The sequence below is a fragment of the Fukomys damarensis genome, unplaced genomic scaffold (genome assembly GCF_012274545.1).
Source record: "Fukomys damarensis isolate Sample0158 unplaced genomic scaffold, DMR_v1.0_HiC HiC_scaffold_5, whole genome shotgun sequence".
In the NCBI taxonomy this organism is placed as follows: domain Eukaryota; kingdom Metazoa; phylum Chordata; class Mammalia; order Rodentia; family Bathyergidae; genus Fukomys; species Fukomys damarensis.
This window is the reverse complement of record NW_022900917.1, coordinates 58,010,735-58,033,407: the sequence shown is the minus strand read 5'-3', so window position 1 is coordinate 58,033,407 and position 22,673 is coordinate 58,010,735. Positions and strand designations below refer to the sequence as shown.

Here is a 22,673-nt window from a genome sequence, read left to right as displayed (position 1 = left end):
CAGCATCTTTTGGTAAATCTGAAATGAATCTACACGGTAACATCAAAAATTTACTTCTGGCTGTGATTGAAATATTGCATTTTAAGTGAGAACCCTGTTTCTTAAAAAAATACAAACTATTACAACTCACCTAATATGAAATAGCTAACTATACTATCTCTATAACAAGGAAATTGGTTTATAACCCTTAAGCCCCTCCCCCCAAAAAAAGACATCTCCAGGAAAGAACTAAAATCATTTTACTGTAGAATACTACTCAAAGTTTTTCTAAATATATCAATTCTGTTCAATCCCTTCCTTTAAAAAAAGTAGAGCGATAGGAAATACTTCCTGACTTATTTCAGGAGCCAAGTCCTAACAAAACCAGATGAAGAAAATAGCAAAAAGAAAGGAAAAGAACTACAGACCAGTATCTCCTCTGAACACATACAAAAAATCATCCACAAGGGTCTGTTAAATAGAATTCAGTATCAAGTGATCCACAAGGTTCATTCCTGAGATGCAAACCTGGCTCAATATTTGAAAATTAGTCCATATAATCTGCCAATTTAACAGGTAAAGAAGAAAAATAACATAATAGTCAATACATAAAACAGGATTGACTCTATTCATCACTCACTTATGATTACCAAAAAAAAAAAAACCCTTGGGAGGTAAAAAAAATATGATGAATATATACATAATATGATACTATATAATAACATAATATGATATACATATAATCATATATGTGATATATAAATATGTATGTATATATATGTATATATTTCTATAATATATGCATGTATATGTGTGTATATGCATATATATAATATATGTATATATGTATATGTATTTTTATATATTATACTTATATATATAAACTCTCCATAATAAATATATTTAATACATACAATAAACATGAACCATAAAAATAAAAAATTTAAGAAACAAAAGTTTTAATAAAACTTTCAGAAAATAGAAACAGGAGAACCTAAACAACTGAAAAAACATATACAAAAACCAATAGTAACCAAACAGATGCTTCCACATAGACAGGAACTAAGGCATAAATGTGTGCTCTCTTCACTCTTGACTCAAATTAGAGCTTGCAAGTCCTCCCACTGTAATATGGCAAGGAAAGGGCACAAAAATCAAATAGGCTGGACAAGAAGAAATGAAACTGTCCCTTCTTATCAGTAACATTATTGTTCATAAAGAAAATGCTAAGAAATCTTCAAAGTACTTCAAAGTCAGTTTGATGAGATAATAATACAATATAAACATAAAACAAATTATACTTGTATATTCCATCAATGAACACATAAATGCAGAAATTTTGCAAAAACGAGTTTCAATTGCTCAAAAATATGAAACACCTAGGGATATAGATAAGCTAGAAGCACAGAACTTATTTGCTCATGACTACAAGATGTTGACAGAAGAAATCAAGGACACTCTAAATAATGAATAGGTATGTATTTATATATTCATAGATTAAAAGTCTCAAGATATTAAAAATGTAATTTCTTCACAAATTAATATATTATACAAGTTTAATGAAATTTCTGTGCAAATCCTACCAAGATCTTTTTTTGTACGTATCAACAAGATAGTCTAAAATGTATTTGCAAATGTGAAAGAGCTGGAATACCTGAAAATTTTTGTCAAAGAAGAAAGTGAGGAGAATCAGGCTACTAGATATTAAGATTGACTATGTAACTATGGCTATCGAGACTTTTGTAACACTGGGAGTGGTGGCGCACCCTATAATCCTAGCACTGGGGGCTGAGGCAGGAAGATCAGTGTGAGTTAGAGACCAACCTGGGCTCCATAGTGAGTTCCAGGTCAGTCTCAACTACATAGTGAGTCCCTATCTCATAAAAGCAAACAAACAAACCAACAAAAAAGACTGTGGTATTGAGGAAAGAGTGGACAAAGATATATCCATCAATGGAACGGAGTAGGGGACACACTAACAGGCCCCACAAAAACACTCAGTTGATTTTGATGGGAGTGCAAGAGTAAATCAATGGAGGCCTTTCAACAAATGGTGCTGTAGCAATTGAATAATCACAGGCTGAAAAATCTTGACATGAGTCTCATATTTTATACAAAATTAACTCAAAATGAAGAATAAACTTGAACGTAAAATGTAGAACTATAAGACTTCAAAGAAACATATAGGAGAATATCTTTGAAATTTAAGCCCAAAGTGCTTCAACTTTGCATAAAAAATATACTTTAAAGAAAAAACATGACTAACTGGACTTCATTCTTGTTAAAATGTTTTTGTAGAGAAAATTCATGTTGAGAGCACTAAAAGACAAGTTACAGACAGAGGAAATATCTGTAACACAAAAATGCAACAAAGGGTTAGTATATAAAATAAATAAGCATAAAAATTCAACAGTCAAAAAATCAAACAGTTAAAACAGAAAATAGAGCAAAGTCATAGCATGGTACACAAAAGAATATAAGGATAGCATAGCAAATCAACACATAAGAAGGTACTTGCAGTCATTAGAGAAATGTAGATTAAAACCACAATGATATATATTGCATCCCTGTTATAATCAGGAAATAGAGGACGACCCTGCAGATGCCCAATGTGTAACTAACAGTTGGATGAAGCTTGTAATCTCTGCCTTCATTTTATGTCTTTCTCTTTTATTGCCTTAAAGTCTAGGTCAGATCCTGCTCATAGCAAGAATAGTCACTCAAATGTAAAGTCTGTCTAGAAAACGAGCAATATTGGTTCTATTAGCCCTAGGTTACCTGGCCTAGCTCATCCCCCTTGAAGTGCAGGGACACTAAGATAAGAATAAAGAAGGCATTTTCAAAATTTGCGGGGACATCCACTTGTCAGTTTTTCAAACTGATTCCAGGTGCCCTGGAGCAATGCATAGAAGTGCCTAGCTCTAAACCCAGAATCACTTTGGATTCATGGAAAAACAAACCACCCCATGATGGTGTCACACACACACACACACACACACACACACACACACACACACACACACACCAGTCATCTCTTGGGAACCAAATTTCCCCCTTAAGCCATAAGGTCTTCCTCAGAGCAATCTCACAGAACCAGTGCTGAGATAACCACGCACCAGACCACGGCATAATCAGTATGGTCTATCCTGCTGGCTAGGCAAATGCTGAAAAGTCATCTCTGTTCCCCTTTCTAGAAAACTCCAAAATTTCTTTCAGATCCTAGAAGACGGGAATTGTACCTCCTTATCCTCCCAGCATGATAATGTAGATTAAAAGTCCTTTCCTGCCCATCACCAGGGCTCTTCTGCTGGAATGTTGTTTTAGGACAAGTGGCTGCACTTGGTCTATGGGACCCAGGGACCACAGTTTTTACCCTTAACCTTCGGTAGTGCTATCAACATTGCTAAATCAAAAAAAGCAGGGACAACAAAATTCACTATAGAGAAACTGGTTTTTACTGGAGGTGAGAGAAAATTGTATAGTCATTCTGGAAAGAAAAAAGAAAAATTCCCTAAAATTTTAAACATGCAACTAACTACCAAACAACCATGAAATTACCCTCTTGGGCACTTATCACTGAGGATAAAAATCAAAATTCACATGAAAGCCTGTACATGAATGTTTGTAGGAGTTTTAATAATGATAAGCAAACTGCATGCAACCAGATGTCCTTCCTTCAACAGTGAATGATTAAGCAAACAGCTACACCATGAACTACTTCTCAGAAATAAAAAGAATGTACTGTTGCTACAAATGCAATCTGGATGAATCTCTAATTATGTCAAGTGAAAAAGCCCATCCCATAAGGCTACATGCTGAATGATTCTATTTATATAACATTTTTGAAATGACAAAATCATAGAAACAGAGAACAGGGTATTAGGAGTGGAGTCTGGAAATCTGGCAGGGAAGGATGTGGTCCTGTCAGGGCTCCTGCCAGTCACTTGACTCTGGGAGTCCTAGCAGTCTGGATTCACTGGCCTGCACCTACAGTCTAATTAACAAAGAGAAAAATGATGATGAAACACACTAAAGAATTTATTCATTATTTGGTCAAAAGGAGACCACTATTACCCTCTTCCTTTCCCAACCCACAACATCATTAGAATTTTATATTAGCATAACAAACGCTAAGAAATATGCATTGCTTATTAGAAGGCTGGTTTGCAAATGCAGTTTTATCAGCTTCCCTGGCATTGAGAAATGAGACAGTTTCTGTTCCATTAGATGGAGTCAGTAAGGAAAAAGAAAAAGCTTAAAAAGTACTTCTTTAATTTTTTTTAATTTAGAAGGATACTGTTACAGTTTTTTTTAAATTGAGTTTATTGGTACATTTTAGGTATACAGTACAGTTACACTCATCATTGGGATCTTGTACCTTTACATGACAGGTCTTGGTTCTCATTGTTTCCCATTGTCCCTGCCCTCCCTTCATCCCCTCCTCCCTTTCCTATTTACAAATACTTTATTTCCATTTTTTCATTTTCTCATACTTTTCTCTTTTCCCTTATTTCCTTTCCCCTAACTTTCCCACTTCCCCTACACCTTTAGCCCTTTTCTTCCTACTTCACATTGTCAATTATACCATTAGGATCTTATTTACAATTATACTTTTTCACACCAGATAAACTATTCAGTATTTACACATATGTAACATTTATTTCACTTAAGATTATGACCTCAGTATGCATCCATTTTCCTTTGAATGATTCTAATTTCTCATTCTTTATGGCTGAGTAGTATTCCATTTTATTTTTAAAAAAGACAACTCAGGATCTTTGGAGCTAGAATATTTTGTATCTTGACAAGTCAGTATCATTAGCCTGGTTATGATGCTGTACTATAAAGCTGTTAATTCTGCAGAAAGCTTAGGCAATGGTAGATGGGATTTTGCTGTGTTATTTCTTGTAATGGAATGTGATTTCATAATGATCAAAAAATAAATTTTTCATTAATATAAATCAATGACATGAACATTATAAGAAATAATAGTCAACAAACCTTAGATTAGTGACAAATAGGTGGGAGTTGACAGCAGAAAGATGAGGAATTGACGCAGTCTTTGAGAATATTTGTAACTTTTATCTGATCCATGGAGTGATGGATATAAGAAACTTCATGTCTTTGTTATACCTTTTTGTACTTTTGAAAAAACATAGTAACACGGGAAATTCTGTACTCCAGTGAAGTTTTAGTTCACATATATGGAAATTTTACATTTTACTCTTTTTATAATGTATCTGTCCCTTAGATTGCAGTTTACAGGTAACCAGCAGTACTCTGTGCACATCTCATGAAGATCTGGGTGACTGCTGTGCATGATGTGACTCCTGACTCCACAAGAACTCTGGCATCTAACACACCACATCAAAGCCTCCATTACCTGATTTCCTGTCTCCAGCCACTTTCGCTTCCTGTACAATATTTGCTCATGAACATGGTCTGCACCATCAGTTGAGTTATTTTGGAAATATCTAATATGACACTCTGAAGCAAAACCTCTCTATGTAGTGCCTTTTTATCTCATTTTGACTTCATGTAGACTCCTAAAGACCTCCTGTAGTCCTGTTAACCAATACCTTAATTCTTTCATTTTCTTTTGTTTTTTAGCTAATATGTTTCATCACTTCTCCCTGCCAAAATTTCTAAAGTAAAAATGGAGTGACTGCATCTTTGTCTGTCAGAGACTATATCCTTGTCACTTCAGATCATATTCAACAACAACAAAATTCAAGAATTTACAACTCTTGCAAATCATCTGTCACCTGTCAGAATGCTCTTCTATAAAATATCAGCATCTTCTACCCCACATAAAAAACAGAAGCCAACAGACTATACAGTCCTCATATTTTCCAGAGAGATAATACATTCTTAATCCCTTCTCCTAACTTCTTTTGGAAGAAAAATATCTTACTGCTAACTGCATTACTGGATTGGCAAATTTCACCCATCTTGCTACCTGACAGATTTTAAATCACTACTGCTCATCTCTTCCATCTTTTTGACCTCTCCTTCCCTTTAGAAAATACCTCAAAAACCAGGCTCATTCACTTTTCTTCCATGTCCTTGTCCCATATTCATTGCACTTTCTTACTAGCTTCCATTCGCAGAGAAATTTCTTGGGGAGAGAAAATATCTCTGCTCATCTATCTCTTTTGTCCCCTTTCTCCACAGCCCACTTCATTCAAATTTGGGTTTCCTTGACTGTATGAAACTTGAGAGTGCTTGAAATTGGATCCTTAAAATCAGAATCTAAGAAAAAAAGTTGTCTTTATTCAAAGCATTTTTTTTGACGTTTTTGACACATTCATTTACTTTGTTCTTAGAAGAGATAATTTTTTCCACTCTTGCTTTTCTTTACATACTTTTCTCTTTTCCCTTATTTCCTTTCCCCTAACTTTCCCACTTCCCCTACACCTTTAGCCCTTTTCTTCCTACTTCACATTGTCAATTATACCATTAGGATCTTATTTACAATTATACTTTTTCACACCAGATAAACTATTCAGTATTTACACATATGTAACATTTATTTCACTTAAGATTATGACCTCAGTATGCATCCATTTTCCTTTGAATGATTCTAATTTCTCATTCTTTATGGCTGAGTAGTATTCCATTTTATTTTTAAAAAAGACAACTCAGGATCTTTGGAGCTAGAATATTTTGTATCTTGACAAGTCAGTATCATTAGCCTGGTTATGATGCTGTACTATAAAGCTGTTAATTCTGCAGAAAGCTTAGGCAATGGTAGATGGGATTTTGCTGTGTTATTTCTTGTAATGGAATGTGATTTCATAATGATCAAAAAATAAATTTTTCATTAATATAAATCAATGACATGAACATTATAAGAAATAATAGTCAACAAACCTTAGATTAGTGACAAATAGGTGGGAGTTGACAGCAGAAAGATGAGGAATTGACGCAGTCTTTGAGAATATTTGTAACTTTTATCTGATCCATGGAGTGATGGATATAAGAAACTTCATGTCTTTGTTATACCTTTTTGTACTTTTGAAAAAACATAGTAACACGGGAAATTCTGTACTCCAGTGAAGTTTTAGTTCACATATATGGAAATTTTACATTTTACTCTTTTTATAATGTATCTGTCCCTTAGATTGCAGTTTACAGGTAACCAGCAGTACTCTGTGCACATCTCATGAAGATCTGGGTGACTGCTGTGCATGATGTGACTCCTGACTCCACAAGAACTCTGGCATCTAACACACCACATCAAAGCCTCCATTACCTGATTTCCTGTCTCCAGCCACTTTCGCTTCCTGTACAATATTTGCTCATGAACATGGTCTGCACCATCAGTTGAGTTATTTTGGAAATATCTAATATGACACTCTGAAGCAAAACCTCTCTATGTAGTGCCTTTTTATCTCATTTTGACTTCATGTAGACTCCTAAAGACCTCCTGTAGTCCTGTTAACCAATACCTTAATTCTTTCATTTTCTTTTGTTTTTTAGCTAATATGTTTCATCACTTCTCCCTGCCAAAATTTCTAAAGTAAAAATGGAGTGACTGCATCTTTGTCTGTCAGAGACTATATCCTTGTCACTTCAGATCATATTCAACAACAACAAAATTCAAGAATTTACAACTCTTGCAAATCATCTGTCACCTGTCAGAATGCTCTTCTATAAAATATCAGCATCTTCTACCCCACATAAAAAACAGAAGCCAACAGACTATACAGTCCTCATATTTTCCAGAGAGATAATACATTCTTAATCCCTTCTCCTAACTTCTTTTGGAAGAAAAATATCTTACTGCTAACTGCATTACTGGATTGGCAAATTTCACCCATCTTGCTACCTGACAGATTTTAAATCACTACTGCTCATCTCTTCCATCTTTTTGACCTCTCCTTCCCTTTAGAAAATACCTCAAAAACCAGGCTCATTCACTTTTCTTCCATGTCCTTGTCCCATATTCATTGCACTTTCTTACTAGCTTCCATTCGCAGAGAAATTTCTTGGGGAGAGAAAATATCTCTGCTCATCTATCTCTTTTGTCCCCTTTCTCCACAGCCCACTTCATTCAAATTTGGGTTTCCTTGACTGTATGAAACTTGAGAGTGCTTGAAATTGGATCCTTAAAATCAGAATCTAAGAAAAAAAGTTGTCTTTATTCAAAGCATTTTTTTTGACGTTTTTGACACATTCATTTACTTTGTTCTTAGAAGAGATAATTTTTTCCACTCTTGCTTTTCTTTGCCCAGTTGGCAATGCTGTAGGGTAGTGCTAGAAAATCTACAGGATGCATGTTATTTGTTTTTAAGACAAAAGATGTTAATACGTGAGATGTTTTTACTAAACTGAAACCTCGTATTCAGGTTTAATTGCAGTGTTGGCATGTTGCCATGAATAAGTGGGTTTGGGGTTGCAGCCTGGGTACTCCACTACTCCGTCTCTAAAAAATTCACCTCCATCCCTGAAGGTATCATTCACATTCACAGGTTTGTTGTTTTTTTCCTCTCTCTCTCTTCACATTCCAAGGTGGACTCATCCTTGGTCCTTTTCCCATCTGATGCAACTCACCACTTTAGTTCAAAAAACTGAAAGCCATGGACATTAAAGTTAGGTTCACACTCATAAATCAACAACCTCACAGACATCTACCTTAACTCCAAACAAACATAATAAATTTAATCTTCCCCTAACTTTGCTTGTTATCTTTTCCATTTCCTGATTGATTTTCCTTTTTTCTTTTATTAAATTCGGGGATTATTCACGTTTTATTGATTTTGTTAGTTCCACATGTCGCAAATATCTTCTGTTTCTGGCTTATGAAGTACGAATCTGAATTCTAATGTAAATGACTTTATCAATCTCTTCTTACAGACTCGACTTTCTCTAATATAGTTTACAAATTTTTCTATGCTACTATCATACAATTTTTATTTTTGTTCTAAAATAGTTAAATATCTGTTTAAATATTAAAATCATTTTTTAAAACCTGCCATTGATTTTCGGGCATAGAGTAAAGTAAGAATGCAATTCATGTTTTCCCTGTGGACAACCAGTTGCCCAGCATGAATTATTGAGGAGACTCTGTTTCGGTAATCATGAGCAAGGACATGGCTGTCACACACGGTTTTATTTACATGCCATTTGCCATCTGTCAATCCCTGTGCCAGTGGTATAGTGTGTATTCCTGATAGACATATAGCATCCTGCTATCTGGATCATCTTGTTTATTCTTAGATCTTTCTTCGGTATTTTAGAAACACCCTTTTGTCCTCCACAGAGAAACTATTCAAGATTTTGATTAGAATTGTACTGAGCTATAAATCAATCCTGGAAATACTAATGTCCCTACAACAGTGAGTCTTTTTTCTTCTATTTTTTTAAATGACATTTCATTCTTTTTCTATACCAGCCTTGCGCATCTTTTGGTAGATTTATCTTTAACTAGCACAATTTTCTTGTTATTTTAAGGAGTATCTTTTTGCTTTGTTTTGTTTTGTTTTTTGGGGTGTACTGGAGATTAAGCTTGGGTCCTTGTACTTGTGAGGCGGACTGCGGAACCACTGAGCTAAAGCCCCGGCCCCAGAAAGTATCTTTTTAAAAGAAAATGACACATTCCATTTGGTCCTGCCATATAGTTCTCATCATATTCAATAATCTTTCCTAATTCCTATTTATGATTATCTACTGATATTTGGGGGGTTATATATGAGAAAACTTCTGTCACATATAAATGATAAAAATGTACATATCCCTTCTAAATTCATGATATATTTGCCTTTTTTTGTTTTGTTTTGTTTTGGTTTGGTTTTAGTTTTTTGAGACAGGGTCTCACTATGTAGTTGAGACTGACTTGGAACTTACTGCGTAGCCCAGGCTGGTCTCAAACTCACAGCTATCCTCCTGCCTCAGCCTTCCAAGTGCTGGAAATACAGGCATGCGCCACCACGCCCAGCTTTGTTTTTTTTTTTTTGCCTTCTTGTATAGGCAGTACCTTCTCTTATAAAACTAAAGGGGAGGGAAGGAGAGCAAGGGGAAATATGGGAAGAATTAAAATGTGTTATGTACATGTACCAACTAGCCGTAATGAAACATTGTATATGGCAAACATGCACTAATAAAAATGTAAATTTAAAAAAGCTGAGTAAATGTAATCTTCTAATTTCAAAGGGAATCCTATAACATTTCATTGATAGGGAATCAATTTTGAGAAATATCTTTTCCTATTGCTTTTTCTACAAAAGGCATTTTTTGTAGAAAATATTTTAGTTATTTGTTTCTATATGGCTATAATTTTTTCTAAATAATGAATAGATGGCAAATTTATGAAATATTTTCCTGTATCTATTGAAATAATAATCATTGCTACATTCATCTAAGAATACAAATGGATTGTCAAAATAATAAATAATATTCTGTATAGGCATTCTTCAGCACTTTTTCCTCATGTCTTTATTAATTATAAATGGTATCTACTCATTTATTCCATGGAAGAGTTTGTATAAAGCTGGAGTGATTTGTATCTTAGCATGTTTACAGAAGTCATCTAAAAATTAACTGTCAGGTTTTCTTTTTTTTTTTTTACTTCTTTCTTACTTAACTTTTATTTAAACAATTAATGTGTTGGTTTTCTACTTTTATCTTTCTTTTTGAGACACGGTCTTGCTATGTATTTCAGGCTAAACTGAACTCACTATAAATCCTCGGCAGGCCTCAAACTCACAGCAATCCTTCTGCTTCAGCCTCCTGGGTACTGGGATTACAGACATGTGCCATGCCCAGATCTACTTCTCTCTTTTTTCTCACTTTATTCTATGTCATTTTCCCCATCTTTGTTATCAATTTTTTTTTAAATGTAGGGTTAATAGTTTTACCCACATATTAACCAACACTTCAACTCAGACAAAAATCTTACACTATTTAATTCCAATAACTATTTTCTCAACTAAATATTCCATTATTAGGAAGTGCTTAATTGTGTGATTTTATGCAATATTATACCTCAATGACTACCATTATTGTTACTGATCAGAGAAAATATTTTAATGTTACCTACATGTTCACCAATTTCTTTTTAACATGCATTTCTCTTTTGAATCTCATTCTTTCAAGACTTTTTTTTTTCTTCTAGATTAAGTACCTTTTAGAAGCTTTTAGAGTATTACTGTTTTTGAAAAACTATGTTTAACTGGAAATTTATTTACTTGGCCCTCATTCTTGGATAATCTGGTGGTTACATCAGATTTTGAAAATATGTTACTTAAATCATATTCTTGAAAAAATTTTAAACTTGAACAATATTAAATTTATAGTTATTTTTTAGAAAGTACTTCAAAAATTTGGATCCAAAATCTGTCTGGGATTGCCACTGATAGTGATATATATTTATTCAGCAATATATTAGTAATCCTGCTTAATATAAATTGCTTCTTCCCACTTTGAATGTGTTTTCTTACTTCTAGCTAATTACGAGCTAATAGTTGTCCAATTTGTCTATCTTCCATTTCTTCTATCCTCAGATATACAGTTGCTAATTAAAACCTCTACATGAATTAACTTTCTTGCATAATTTACACTTTCATTCTGGTTAATTCTTTTTCTTTAAGCATATCTAATTTACTATTTAACGTATTTAAATTTTTTATGTAGTTTTTTTATTTGAAGAACTCTTGAAAGTTAGGCTCTTTTTTATTATAAACTGAATCTTTATGGGTACATTTTAGATATACGATACAGTTATGTTCATCACTAGTTTCTTATACCTTTACATGATGTATCACTCTGGTTTCTCATCAAATTGCATAAATCTTGCCTTTTTTTACATGATGTATCTTGGTTAATACTTTTTCCCCATCCCCCTAGGCTACCTTCCCTGCCTTCACCCTTCCCTATTTACAAATACTTTGTTTGCTTTTTTTCTTTTCCCTTTTTTTTAACTTCCCTGTTTACCTTTCCTCTACCCCTCCCATTTGCCCATATCCTATAGACCTTTTTTTCCTATTACAAAATATCAATTATACATTTTGACATTTATTTATATCTTTAGTTTATCGCACCAGAGAAACTATACTGTATTTATACATATGTCCTATAAATTTCACTTGAGTATGTCCTCAATGTGCATTCCCTTAGCAATAAATGTCTCTATTTTCTTGTTCTTTATGGCTAAATAATACTCCATTTTATAAAAGAACCACATCTTCTTTATCCAGTTTCCATTTAAATGGAAAACACTAGGCTGTTTCCAAGTTTTAGCTATTACAAACTGTGCTGCTATAAACATGGGGGAGCATATATCACAGTGGTATGATTCTTTTAATTCTTTTGTGAAGATACCCAGTAGGGGAATGCCTGAGTTAAACGGGACTTCCAACCCTAGTTCTTTGAGGTATCTCCATATGGATTTCCACAGTGGTTGCACCAGTCTGCATGCCCAACAACAATGGAGAAGTGTTCCTTTCTCCTCACAGCCCCAACAGCATTTGTTATTGGTTGATTTCTTGATAGCAGCCATTCCTTCTAGGGTGAGCTAGAATCTCAGTTTTGTTTTCCTCTGCATCTCTCCAGTGACTAGTGATGTTGAACATTTTTTCATATATTTATTTGCTGCTTTTACTTCTTTATCTTTTCATTTCAGATACCCATTTTCTAAATGGATCTTTATATTTGTGTGGCCTGATTTTTTTTAGTTCTTTATATATTCTAGATAGTAGACCTTTGTCTGAGAAACAGCTGGTAAAAATTTTTCCCACATTTTAGGTTGTCTCTTAGCTCTGCTGGTAATTTCTCTTGTAGTAAACAAACTTTTTAAAAAAGATGAGATCTCAAGGGTAAATACTGAATAGTTTCTCTGGTGTGAAAAATTATAATAGTACATAAGATCCTAATGAGATAATTGACAGTGTGAAATAGGAAGAAAAGGACTAAAGTTGTAGGGAAAGTAGGAAGGGTAGGGGAAAGGTATTAAGCGAAAAGAAAAAAATATGAGAATGAAAAATGGAAATAAAGTGTTTGTAAATGGGGAGGGGAGGAGGGGGTGAAGGAAGGGCAGGGACAAGGGGAAAAAATGAGAATCAAGACCTATCATGTAAAGGTACAGGATCCCAATAATGAATGTAACTGTACTATATACCAAAAATGTACCAATAAACTTAATTTAAAAAATAAAAAATAAAAAAATTTTAAAAAGATGAGATCTCAGTTGTTGATTTTTTGTGCTAGTTCCCATGCTAGTAAGGATTTGATCACAAAGTCCTTTCCTATGCCGATATCTTCAAGAGTTCTACCTAACTTATCTTATCTTCCAGCAAGTTCAGTGTTTCTTTTTTAATATTTAAGTACTGAATCCACTTGAATTTTAGTTTTGTGCATGGTAAAAGATAGGGGTCTAGTTTTAATCTTTGGCAAGTTAAAATCCACTTTTTCAGCACCATTTATTTAAGAGGCTATCTTTCCTCCAGTGAGGATGGTTGGCTTCCTTGTCAAAGATGAGGTAGCTTAGTATATCTGGAGTTGTTTCTGCCTCTTCTACTGTATTCCACTGATCCTTGGGGTAGTTTCTTTTTGCTAGTGCCATTCTGTTTTTAACTTAGTGACTTTGTAGTATAGTGTGAAGTTGTGATTCCCCCTGCCATGTCTCTGTGGCCTAGAATGGCTTTTGCTATTCTAGGTCTCTAATGGTTCCAAATGAATTTTTGGATTATTTTCTCTATTTCTATGAAATATACTGTAGGCATTTCAATAGGGGTTGCATTGAATCTGTATAGCAGTTTTGGAAGTATGACCATCTTCACTATATTGGTTTTTCATACTCAGGAACAAGGGATGTCTTTGCATTTTCTTATACCCTCTTCAATCTCTTTTTTCAGTGTTGTAGTTCTCAGCGTAGAGGTCTTTTTGCCTTCTTTGTTAGATTGATTCCTAGACATTTCTTTTTTTTTTTTTTTGATGCTACTGAGAAATTGATTATTTCCCTGATTTTTCTTTTAATGAGTCTGTTATTTGTATACAAGAAGACTATTAATTTTTGAGTGTTGACTTTGTATCCAGCTACTATACTGAATCTGTCAATTAAGTCTAGAAGTCTAATCCACCAGGACCTTGGCTTTTCCTTGCTGGTAAATTTTTAATTAATTCTCAATTTCACTGATTGTAATTGGGGTGTTTAGAATTTTTATGTCTTCTTCATTCAACTTCAGTAATTCATATGTATCTAGAAACCTGTCCATTTTTTCTGTGTTTTCCATTTCATTAGAGTACAGGTTCTCAAAGTAGGTATTGATGATCCTCTGGATTTTTGGTGGATCTGTTGTGACTTCACCTTTTTCATTCTTAATTGCATTGCAAGGATTTGAGCCTTTTCTTTCCTTTTTTATATGGTTGGCTAAGGGTTTATCAATTGTTATTTTTTCAAAAACCCAACAGTTTGATTCAATGATTTTTTATATCATTCTCTTAGTCTCCAATGCCTTGATTTCTACTCTGATCTTTATAATTTCCTCCCTTGTATGAGCTTTTGGTCTGTCTTCACTTTCTTTTTTTAGAAGCTTAAGATTCAGCATTAAGTTGCTTATTTGAGCTCACTCTGTTTTCCTAGTGTGGGCATTCACTGCTATAAATTTCCCTCATAGAACTGCTTTCATTGTGTCCCATAGATTCCTTTATGTTGTATTGGCATTATCATTAAAATGTAAAAACTGTCTAGTTTCTTCTTTAATTTCCTCTGTGACCCATTGGCTGTTCAGGAGAGTGTTATTCAATTTCCATGTGAATTGTGAAGTTCTTGCAGTTTGTTTTGCTATTGATCTCCAGTTTAACTGCACTATGGTCTGATAATATACATAGGATAACTTCAACTCCTTTGCATTTACTTAAACATGTTCTTTGAGATAGTATGTTGCCTTTTTTGAAGAATGACCCATGTGCCATCAAAAAGAATGTATATTCTGATTTTGTGGGGGTGGAACACTCTGTAGATGTCTGTTAAGTCCTTTTTTTCAAATTATAATATTTTGTTGTTGATTTTTTTATCGAGATAACCTGTCTATTTGTGACAGTGGGGTGCTTAGGTTCCCCAATACAATTGTATTACTGCTTATTTGGTATTTCATGGCCCCTAATATTTGTTTTGTATAGTTAGAGGCATAAGTATTTGATGCACATATATTTATGATTGTCATCTCTTCCTCTTGGATTGTTCCCTTTACAAGGATGAAGTGACCTTCTTTGTCTCTTGGTTTGAAATTTGAAATTTACTTTGTCCGCAAATAAAATAGCTAGACCTGCTTTGTTCCAGATTCCTGTCACATGGAGAATGGTTTTCCATCCTTTTACTCTCAGTCTATGAATTTCCTTGTCAATTTAGTGGGTTTCTTGTATACAACATACTGTTGGATTTTGCTTCTTAATCCATTCTGCCAGTCTATTTATCTTGATTGGTGAATTGAGGCCATTAACATTGATGATTATAACTGATATGTATTGACTTGTCTAAATTGCAAGTTACACAGCAGGTTAATGAAGCAAACTACTGGGTTGCCTAGAGGTGTCTAGAGATGATTGTTCTGTGGGTTAGTGAATTGCTGGACCCACCCTGGGATGAGTGGCACCATTTAACAGGCTTGCAGCATGGATGGAATGAAAGGACAAAGGGAAGAAGTCAGCCTGTGTTTCTGAAAAGCTCCCTTCCTCGAGTGGGTGCATCTTTTGCCCTGCCATCACCTGTGGATCTCAGACTACAGTTTCATTAGCCTTTACACACAGAATTATACCAGCAACTCTTCAGGGAGCTTCCAGGCCCTCAGTCTTTTTTTTTTTTATTAATTTTATCAGTACATTTAAGGTATACAATGTAATGATATTCATCACTGGAACTTTGCACCTTTACATAATCAGTCTTGGTTCTTATTCTTTCCCCATTCCCCTGCCCTCCCTTTAATCCCTCCTCCCCTCCCTATCTATAAAGACTTTGTTTCCATTTTTTTCTTTTTCTTGTGTTAATTCCATTCCCATCTTTCTTTTCCCCTATCCCTCTCATTTTACCTTCCCCTTTGCACTTTTTCTTCCTATTTCACATTATTTATTATACTTTTTAGTCCTTATTACATTTCCAGTTTCTCACACTAGAGAAACTATTCAGTATTTACACATATGCATCCTATTTATTTCACTTAGGAGCATTGCCTCAATGTTCATCTATTTAGCTATAAATGTTTCTAGTTTCTCATTCTTTATGGCTAAGTAGTACTCCTTTTTATTTTAAAAAAAACGCATTTTCTTTATCCTATTTCCTGTTGATGCGCAATTGGGCTGCTTCCAAGTTTTACCAGTTTTAATGGTACTGCATCTTTGATCCTTCATGGTCAGCAGCTCCCAGCTTCTTGGACCAAGTAGCTCCTGGATCCTCTGGCTCTCCTTTGTAGGCCATCCCACCTCTTATCCTATTCTCTTCCTCTAGAGGACAGGGACACAGGACTGTGGACTTTTTCGGTAGTCTTCCCATTTGTCCATGCATACCTCTCATCATTCTCATTCTGCATCAGCCCCCCTCCTCACTTTTCTTTTTCATTTTGGTTGACCATACCTTGCAAAATAACTCTAACGTACTTCCTTCTAGCTTTGCTATGCAATATAAATTATATTTTTATAAGGGAAACTTTTTAAAAATTTTGCTACCATAACTTTCAGGGCCTCTGCTCCTTTGAAGTGCCAGCAGTCCAACAAATTATTTATAAAAATAATAGTGAACCTTTCAGAGGCCAAGTGCCCAACTGCAATCCAAAGCTCACTTGTTTGTCACAAACTGTCAGCACTCCAACGAAACCTGAATACTGAGGTTTAACTTTTTTTAAAAAAAAGGCATACACTAACATCTTTTGTCTTAAAAGAAAAACACAATAACAGATCTTGCAATGGCACAGTTTTGTTTTGTTTTTTTGGGGGGGGTGGTTTACTGAAAGGTAAAAGTTTGCATCTGGTATCCTGTTATCTGAAGCTCAGCTGCTGGGATGATGTTGAGATGACTTGGCTTCTTTGCCAACAGAGAGGACTCTGCATGCCCACTGCGGCACACACACCGTAATTCACCACCACTGACCTATAACTTAGTTCTTCCTAATTGCTCAGATAACCTTTACATCACAAAAGCATTTTGTAAATTTATACCTACTTGCCCTCCTATTCTCATGAAGAGCTCCACTCTGATGCCTCCTATACATTCCCTTGGCTTGCATGCCTGAATTCTTCATAGATCTGTGAACATTTTTCAGTTTCCCATGTGACATTTCTCACTTCCTTCAACACTCCCTACAGAGAGTTCCTTTGGGCTCAGGCCTAGAACTTTTCCCTCAATGAGAATCTTTAAATCCAGTGCACAGGTACTGACTCCACATTGCCATTCTAGGCGAGGCCTCTATATGCAAATGCAGATTTATATTCCCTACTACCTACTTAGCATCTTCACTTGAGAATCATTTTAAACCTAAAAGTGAACACTTCAGTCTGCTTCAAATAAAGTCCATGTAGAGAAAACAGCAGATCTCATTTCATCATGTCACTCCTCTTCAACAAGACATTAGCAGCAGCACATTGTGTCCTTTGGCAAAATCCCAAATCTTATTTTGATCTTGCATGATCCCTCTTTACCCACAGCCCCAGATTCAACCGAAGTGACTCTCAACTCTCACTAAATTATAGGCACCTTGCTCTCCTTTTTTCAGTTCTTTGTAACATTTTAAATTCTTTCTCTTAGCAAAACACTCTTGTCTGCCTTAACTCATGATGCGTTTCACCATATAATCACTTGATTAAGCCCTTTTAATCCTTCAACAAAGTTGTGAAATTTTATTTTACTAAGGTTTTTGCTAAAATACCATGTCTTAGAAAAAGTCCTCCCTGGACAATTTTTAAAAATGACATATCCTGATGAATATTTTTCTTGTCCTGTCTTTCTTGGCTTCTTCATCACACTATCACTACCTGGCATACTTAAAGTGCTTCAGGGACTACAAAAGAGAAAAATATGTATAGCTCACAGTCTCAGAGATCAAATGGTTTCACCTCTTCATATATTTTTTCTGGAATTAATTCACTTTTGCATTCCCAGTGTTGTGATTCTAGTTTAGATCTCGTGTCACTTAACTATAGTCATAGTTACAGTTATTTCTTTCTTTTAGGACTTCACCATTCCAACATACCCTATTTACTTTGGGTTAATTAATATTCTACATGATCTGATCACAACTTTCAATAGTTCCACAGCCTGAAGTCAAGAATTGTTATGCTATATTTCAACCAACTATTCCAACTACTTCCTGCCATGTGTCTGCCGATGCCCACTTAAGGCTCTCTGTTCTCTAAAAATACGTGTTTGATTTTTTTTTATTTCTACATTCAAGACTATTACCAATTTTATACTCTCAGCCATTTTTTTGATTGACCAAATCCTCTACAACTCTTAGATTAAAATGTCTATTCTAATACTAATTTCCACCAGAGCAGCTCCTGGTATGTTGACAGTGGAGGAAATCCCCTTGGGATGGGCAGAAATTTCTATATTGAGGTTGGAACAACTGATAAAAGGTAGCCAATAAAAGGATGCAGCAATGGAGCACAATGAAGACCAGTCATTTCAGCACCTACACCTTAGGATTTATTTGGTTAGTTCATTTATATCTCTTCATTTTAAGAATATATTGATATAAAAACATACTGGTTTGGAGATTTTAGTTACGAACTGATTCCAATATACTTTGAAACAATCTGACTACCAGTTTTGAGCATTTCCTCTTAGAGGTGGGCTTTCAAAGAACATTTCATATCTGTTCATTATTCCATAACTGTATTTTTTAATCTCCCCACTCATTTGAGCTGCTATCTGCACATCCTCCTCATATCTTCTCCCTCCATTGGATCTCAATTTTCATTAACAAAATAATGGGAAAATAATTAATAATATATCTTAAACAGATGGGAGTAGCCCACTATAGTCTTCAGTATCTGTTTAGGCATTGTGAATACTTAAGTATACTTAATATTTCTTGTATCATTGACACTGCTGAATTGAGCTGACCTTTTATTCTACTTGTCATATGTTCTTATCTAAATGTGTATGACATCTGAATTTAAACCTAGCACCCCAAAATGAATTATACAAAATTCATGCAAAAACAGGGAATTGTATCAACATATTAAAAGTGTGAGAATTGCAGTTAGGTGCTACGTATACTGTAACTAAGTGCCAGGACTTCAACATAGCAGGTATGATCAAAATATAAGTTGAATGCTTAAATTTTAAAATTTGTTACAGTAGAAGACACATTGCCATTAATTCCCCCTCTAAGTACCATCCCTCACTTTGAACACACTTATCACATCATTCTTTTCACTTTCTGAATCAGTTCTAGAAGCCCTGTTTTATTTTTATCAGATACGATTAAATCTACGTGAAAGCTACTACCAAATACCATCCAACAAATGGGTACTCTTGAAACTGTTACAGTGTGTCTTCATACACCTTATTACCCAACCTGGCACTGTATAACTTCTAGCTCTACTGCTTGTAGTCGAAGTTACCATGAGAGGTAAATGTTTAGAATCAATTCAGAACATAGAGACAGCCGTGACAGTACAACTGAAGACACTTACAAAAGAGGACTTCCCAAATTACTGCAGAAAGTACCAAGAGTGATGAGAAATATGGGTGAAGAGAAACAAAGTATTTCAAGGGGTATTAATTAATGGAATCTGCTGTGGTTTAGATGTCAAGTGCCCTCCCAGCTCTCATGTGTTGAAAGGTGGACCATGAAGGCATTACACTTATTAGTATATTAAACCATTGATGAGATCACAGCTACAAGTTAGGAAGTGAAGTCTGGCTGGAGTGGGGTCACTAAGGACATGACCTGGAAGAGTCTATTCCTGTCCCGGGCTCTTCATTTCTATCTCTGCTCCCTGGTTACCATCTGCCTCCTGCCATGCCCTTCCACCGTGCTGTTTCTGCCTTGGAGCCCTGGAATAAAACTATGAGCCAAAATAAACTGCTTCTCCTTTAAGTTGCAGAAGTCAGTGTTATGCCCAGCAGTGAGAAAGTGACTAAGATGGGATCTTTTACTATAATCAATGCTTTTTTAAATCTTATTTTGGGGGGTACTGGGGATTGGACTCTGGTCCTTGTTCTTGCAAGGCAGGTAGCAGAACCACTGAGCTAAATCCCCAGCCCCTAATCAACATTTTTTTTTAAATTAAGCATTCGCTGTGCTTTTACTTCATACCTTATAAGGCAGAGCCTAAAAAAATTTCAATAGTATTTAACAATAACCTGTGGCCATTATGGAGAAATGCTAACTTGATTGGCTTTGGGATCCACCCAAGAAATTGATGGGAAAAGCATATTTCTGTGAATGTCTCTGTGCAAAATGGAGGTGTGGCCTTGGGGCTCTACGTTTGGCTCATCTTTTTCCTTTCTGGCACTGTTTTCTTCCTCTGTTTCCCTGTTTTTCTTTCCTGGTAAGTAGCTTTGCTCCACAATGACCTTCACAATGATATCATTGCCCTGGAGCCAGCCAGATAAGCAAATTTAAACTTTTTCTTCCTTATGTTGTGGGTTTGGGGCATTGTGTCTCAGCAATGAGAAAGCTGAAAAATATACAACCATTTCTTGAAACATTTAAACCTTGATTTTTCTCTTCTTTTACATCTGTTTACAATAAATTTTCAACAAATGGTACAACCTCTCTTCAGAATCTGTACTATTTAAAATAAACTCAAGTACAGTTGACACACGTAGAGTTGGAAGGAGAATATTTGCACTGTATGCTCCAAATTGCTAAGCATAGAAACTACACCAATGTAAAAGGATCATGAGAAATGAGAAAGTACATCTTTATGTGTGATAGTCTCTGCAGGAAGGGCTAATTAATTAATTGCAAAATATTTAAGACTGCTGGTGATGTAGCTCAGTGGTAGAACCTATGGGAGGCCTTCAGTTCAATCTCCAACACCACAGAAAAGATAACACCTGCTCTAAGAAAGCATGAAATGTTTTTTTTAAAGAAACCATGATTTTAATTAGTACTAATATAAATAAAAATTTTAATTAAAAAAGAGTAGTCATACAAATGATTGCTTGTAAGAAGAGCATTGAATTAGCAATATCTTAGATCCTACATATTTGTTTTTAAATCTAAGTAACAAGGTCTTTGCTGGGTGTATCTATGACACAGAAGGAACACTCTCTTCAGGGTGTGAAAGAGTCACAGCACTTGTTACCTTTGGGTTTCACAGTCAGATGGGCAGACACTTTTTTCACCCCCAAGGGACTAACTGCTTGACATTCATATTGGCCTTGATGGTGCTGTGCAGCCCACTCAATTCTCAAAGTGCTAGAGAACAGAACTGTGTGCAGCCCCTTTAGCGGGATTTGCCCTCCTGCAAAGAGGAAATATCAGAAAGTACTCCATGTTGTATTTGTATGACACTAGAACAGGCCAAGGGTGGAGACCCATCTCTCAGGACACCACTGGTGTCATCCTTGTAGGGATGCCTCCGACCAACATTGCATCCCCAGAAACACAGCACCACCCCTGACTTGCCCCAAACCTCTGCCACTGTATTCCAAGGCAATATTTCCTCTCACCACCAGAACAGTTGGCTTCCTGATGAATTTCCCACTAACCTCAATTAGGATGCAAATCTTAACACTAATCTGATTAGTAAACACAGTTTTCAAATATCTCTCTAACATTTGCATATGTATATATATTTGGAATATAAAATGTGACAGAATTTTCAGAGGTCTGAGGGAGCATATCAAGTGTGATGCATTTGAGATACCCCTGCTGATTAGGTCACAACCATAACTTTAGGCTATCACCCTCTAAGCTTGCACAGAGCCTCTGGAACCTTCTCAACACATCATTGCTCCTGGTCACTAACTGTTAAACAAGAGTTGTCACTTTCAACTGTTTCAGTGAAAACTTGTATCTTACTAAATGTCTTGTTATGTATGGGAAAACAATAGCCAAAATTTTCTGAATGGGCACATAGTATGTCAGCTACTGTCCTTCATGGCTAAAAAATACATTCAAATCATTCCCTATAACAATCCTGATGTAGGAAATATCATCTCCAGCATAGAGACAAGGGCTCTCTAGTCAACAACAGTTAAATCATTTGGCCAAATTCATACTAGTAAATGGAGGAGTAGAGATATGAATCTAGGCTTTGGGACTTCCAGATCTACCTTGTTCTCATGATGGTGCTTCACCAGACTCCTAAAGATTAGAAGCAAATATTTTAATAAATAACATTTAGAAATGCAGAGGTTTTTTAAATTTAATCTACTACCTGAATGTAGAACGCAGAATCTAAAATTTCCACTTGCAGAAGAATCACACAAGCTCTCAGTGCTGCCCTCAGTCAGTCTTGTTCTTTAGTCCTCAGGCTCCCAGGAAGTGCTAGCTCCTCTGGGTGGGGTGGGGTGGAGCCTCTCTTCCTACCTTGTCCCAGTAGCTTTATTATGAGAGATTTATTATGCTGATAATTCACTTAGTATCTCATTTCTATTACGATTTCATTCTGTACTAAGGGATGATTTTTAGATTCTAGTTAAAAGCCAAATATAAGGCACACATGTGTAAATACTGAATAGTTTCTCTGGTGTGAATAATCTGCAATAATACAGAAGATCCTAATAAGATTACTGACATTGA

At 35.2% G+C, this 22,673-nt stretch overlaps 1 protein-coding gene across 1 annotated transcript in view; it reads right to left on the bottom strand.

Moving 5' to 3' along the window:
* The window catches only part of Pxdnl (peroxidasin like), a 442,040-nt gene that overhangs the window by 92,866 nt on the left and 326,501 nt on the right, over positions 1–22,673 (bottom strand). Inside the window, 2 exon segments of the mRNA XM_033759138.1 lie at positions 8,067–8,075; positions 21,232–21,390. Coding sequence (XP_033615029.1) covers positions 8,067–8,075; positions 21,232–21,390 — 168 coding nt within the window.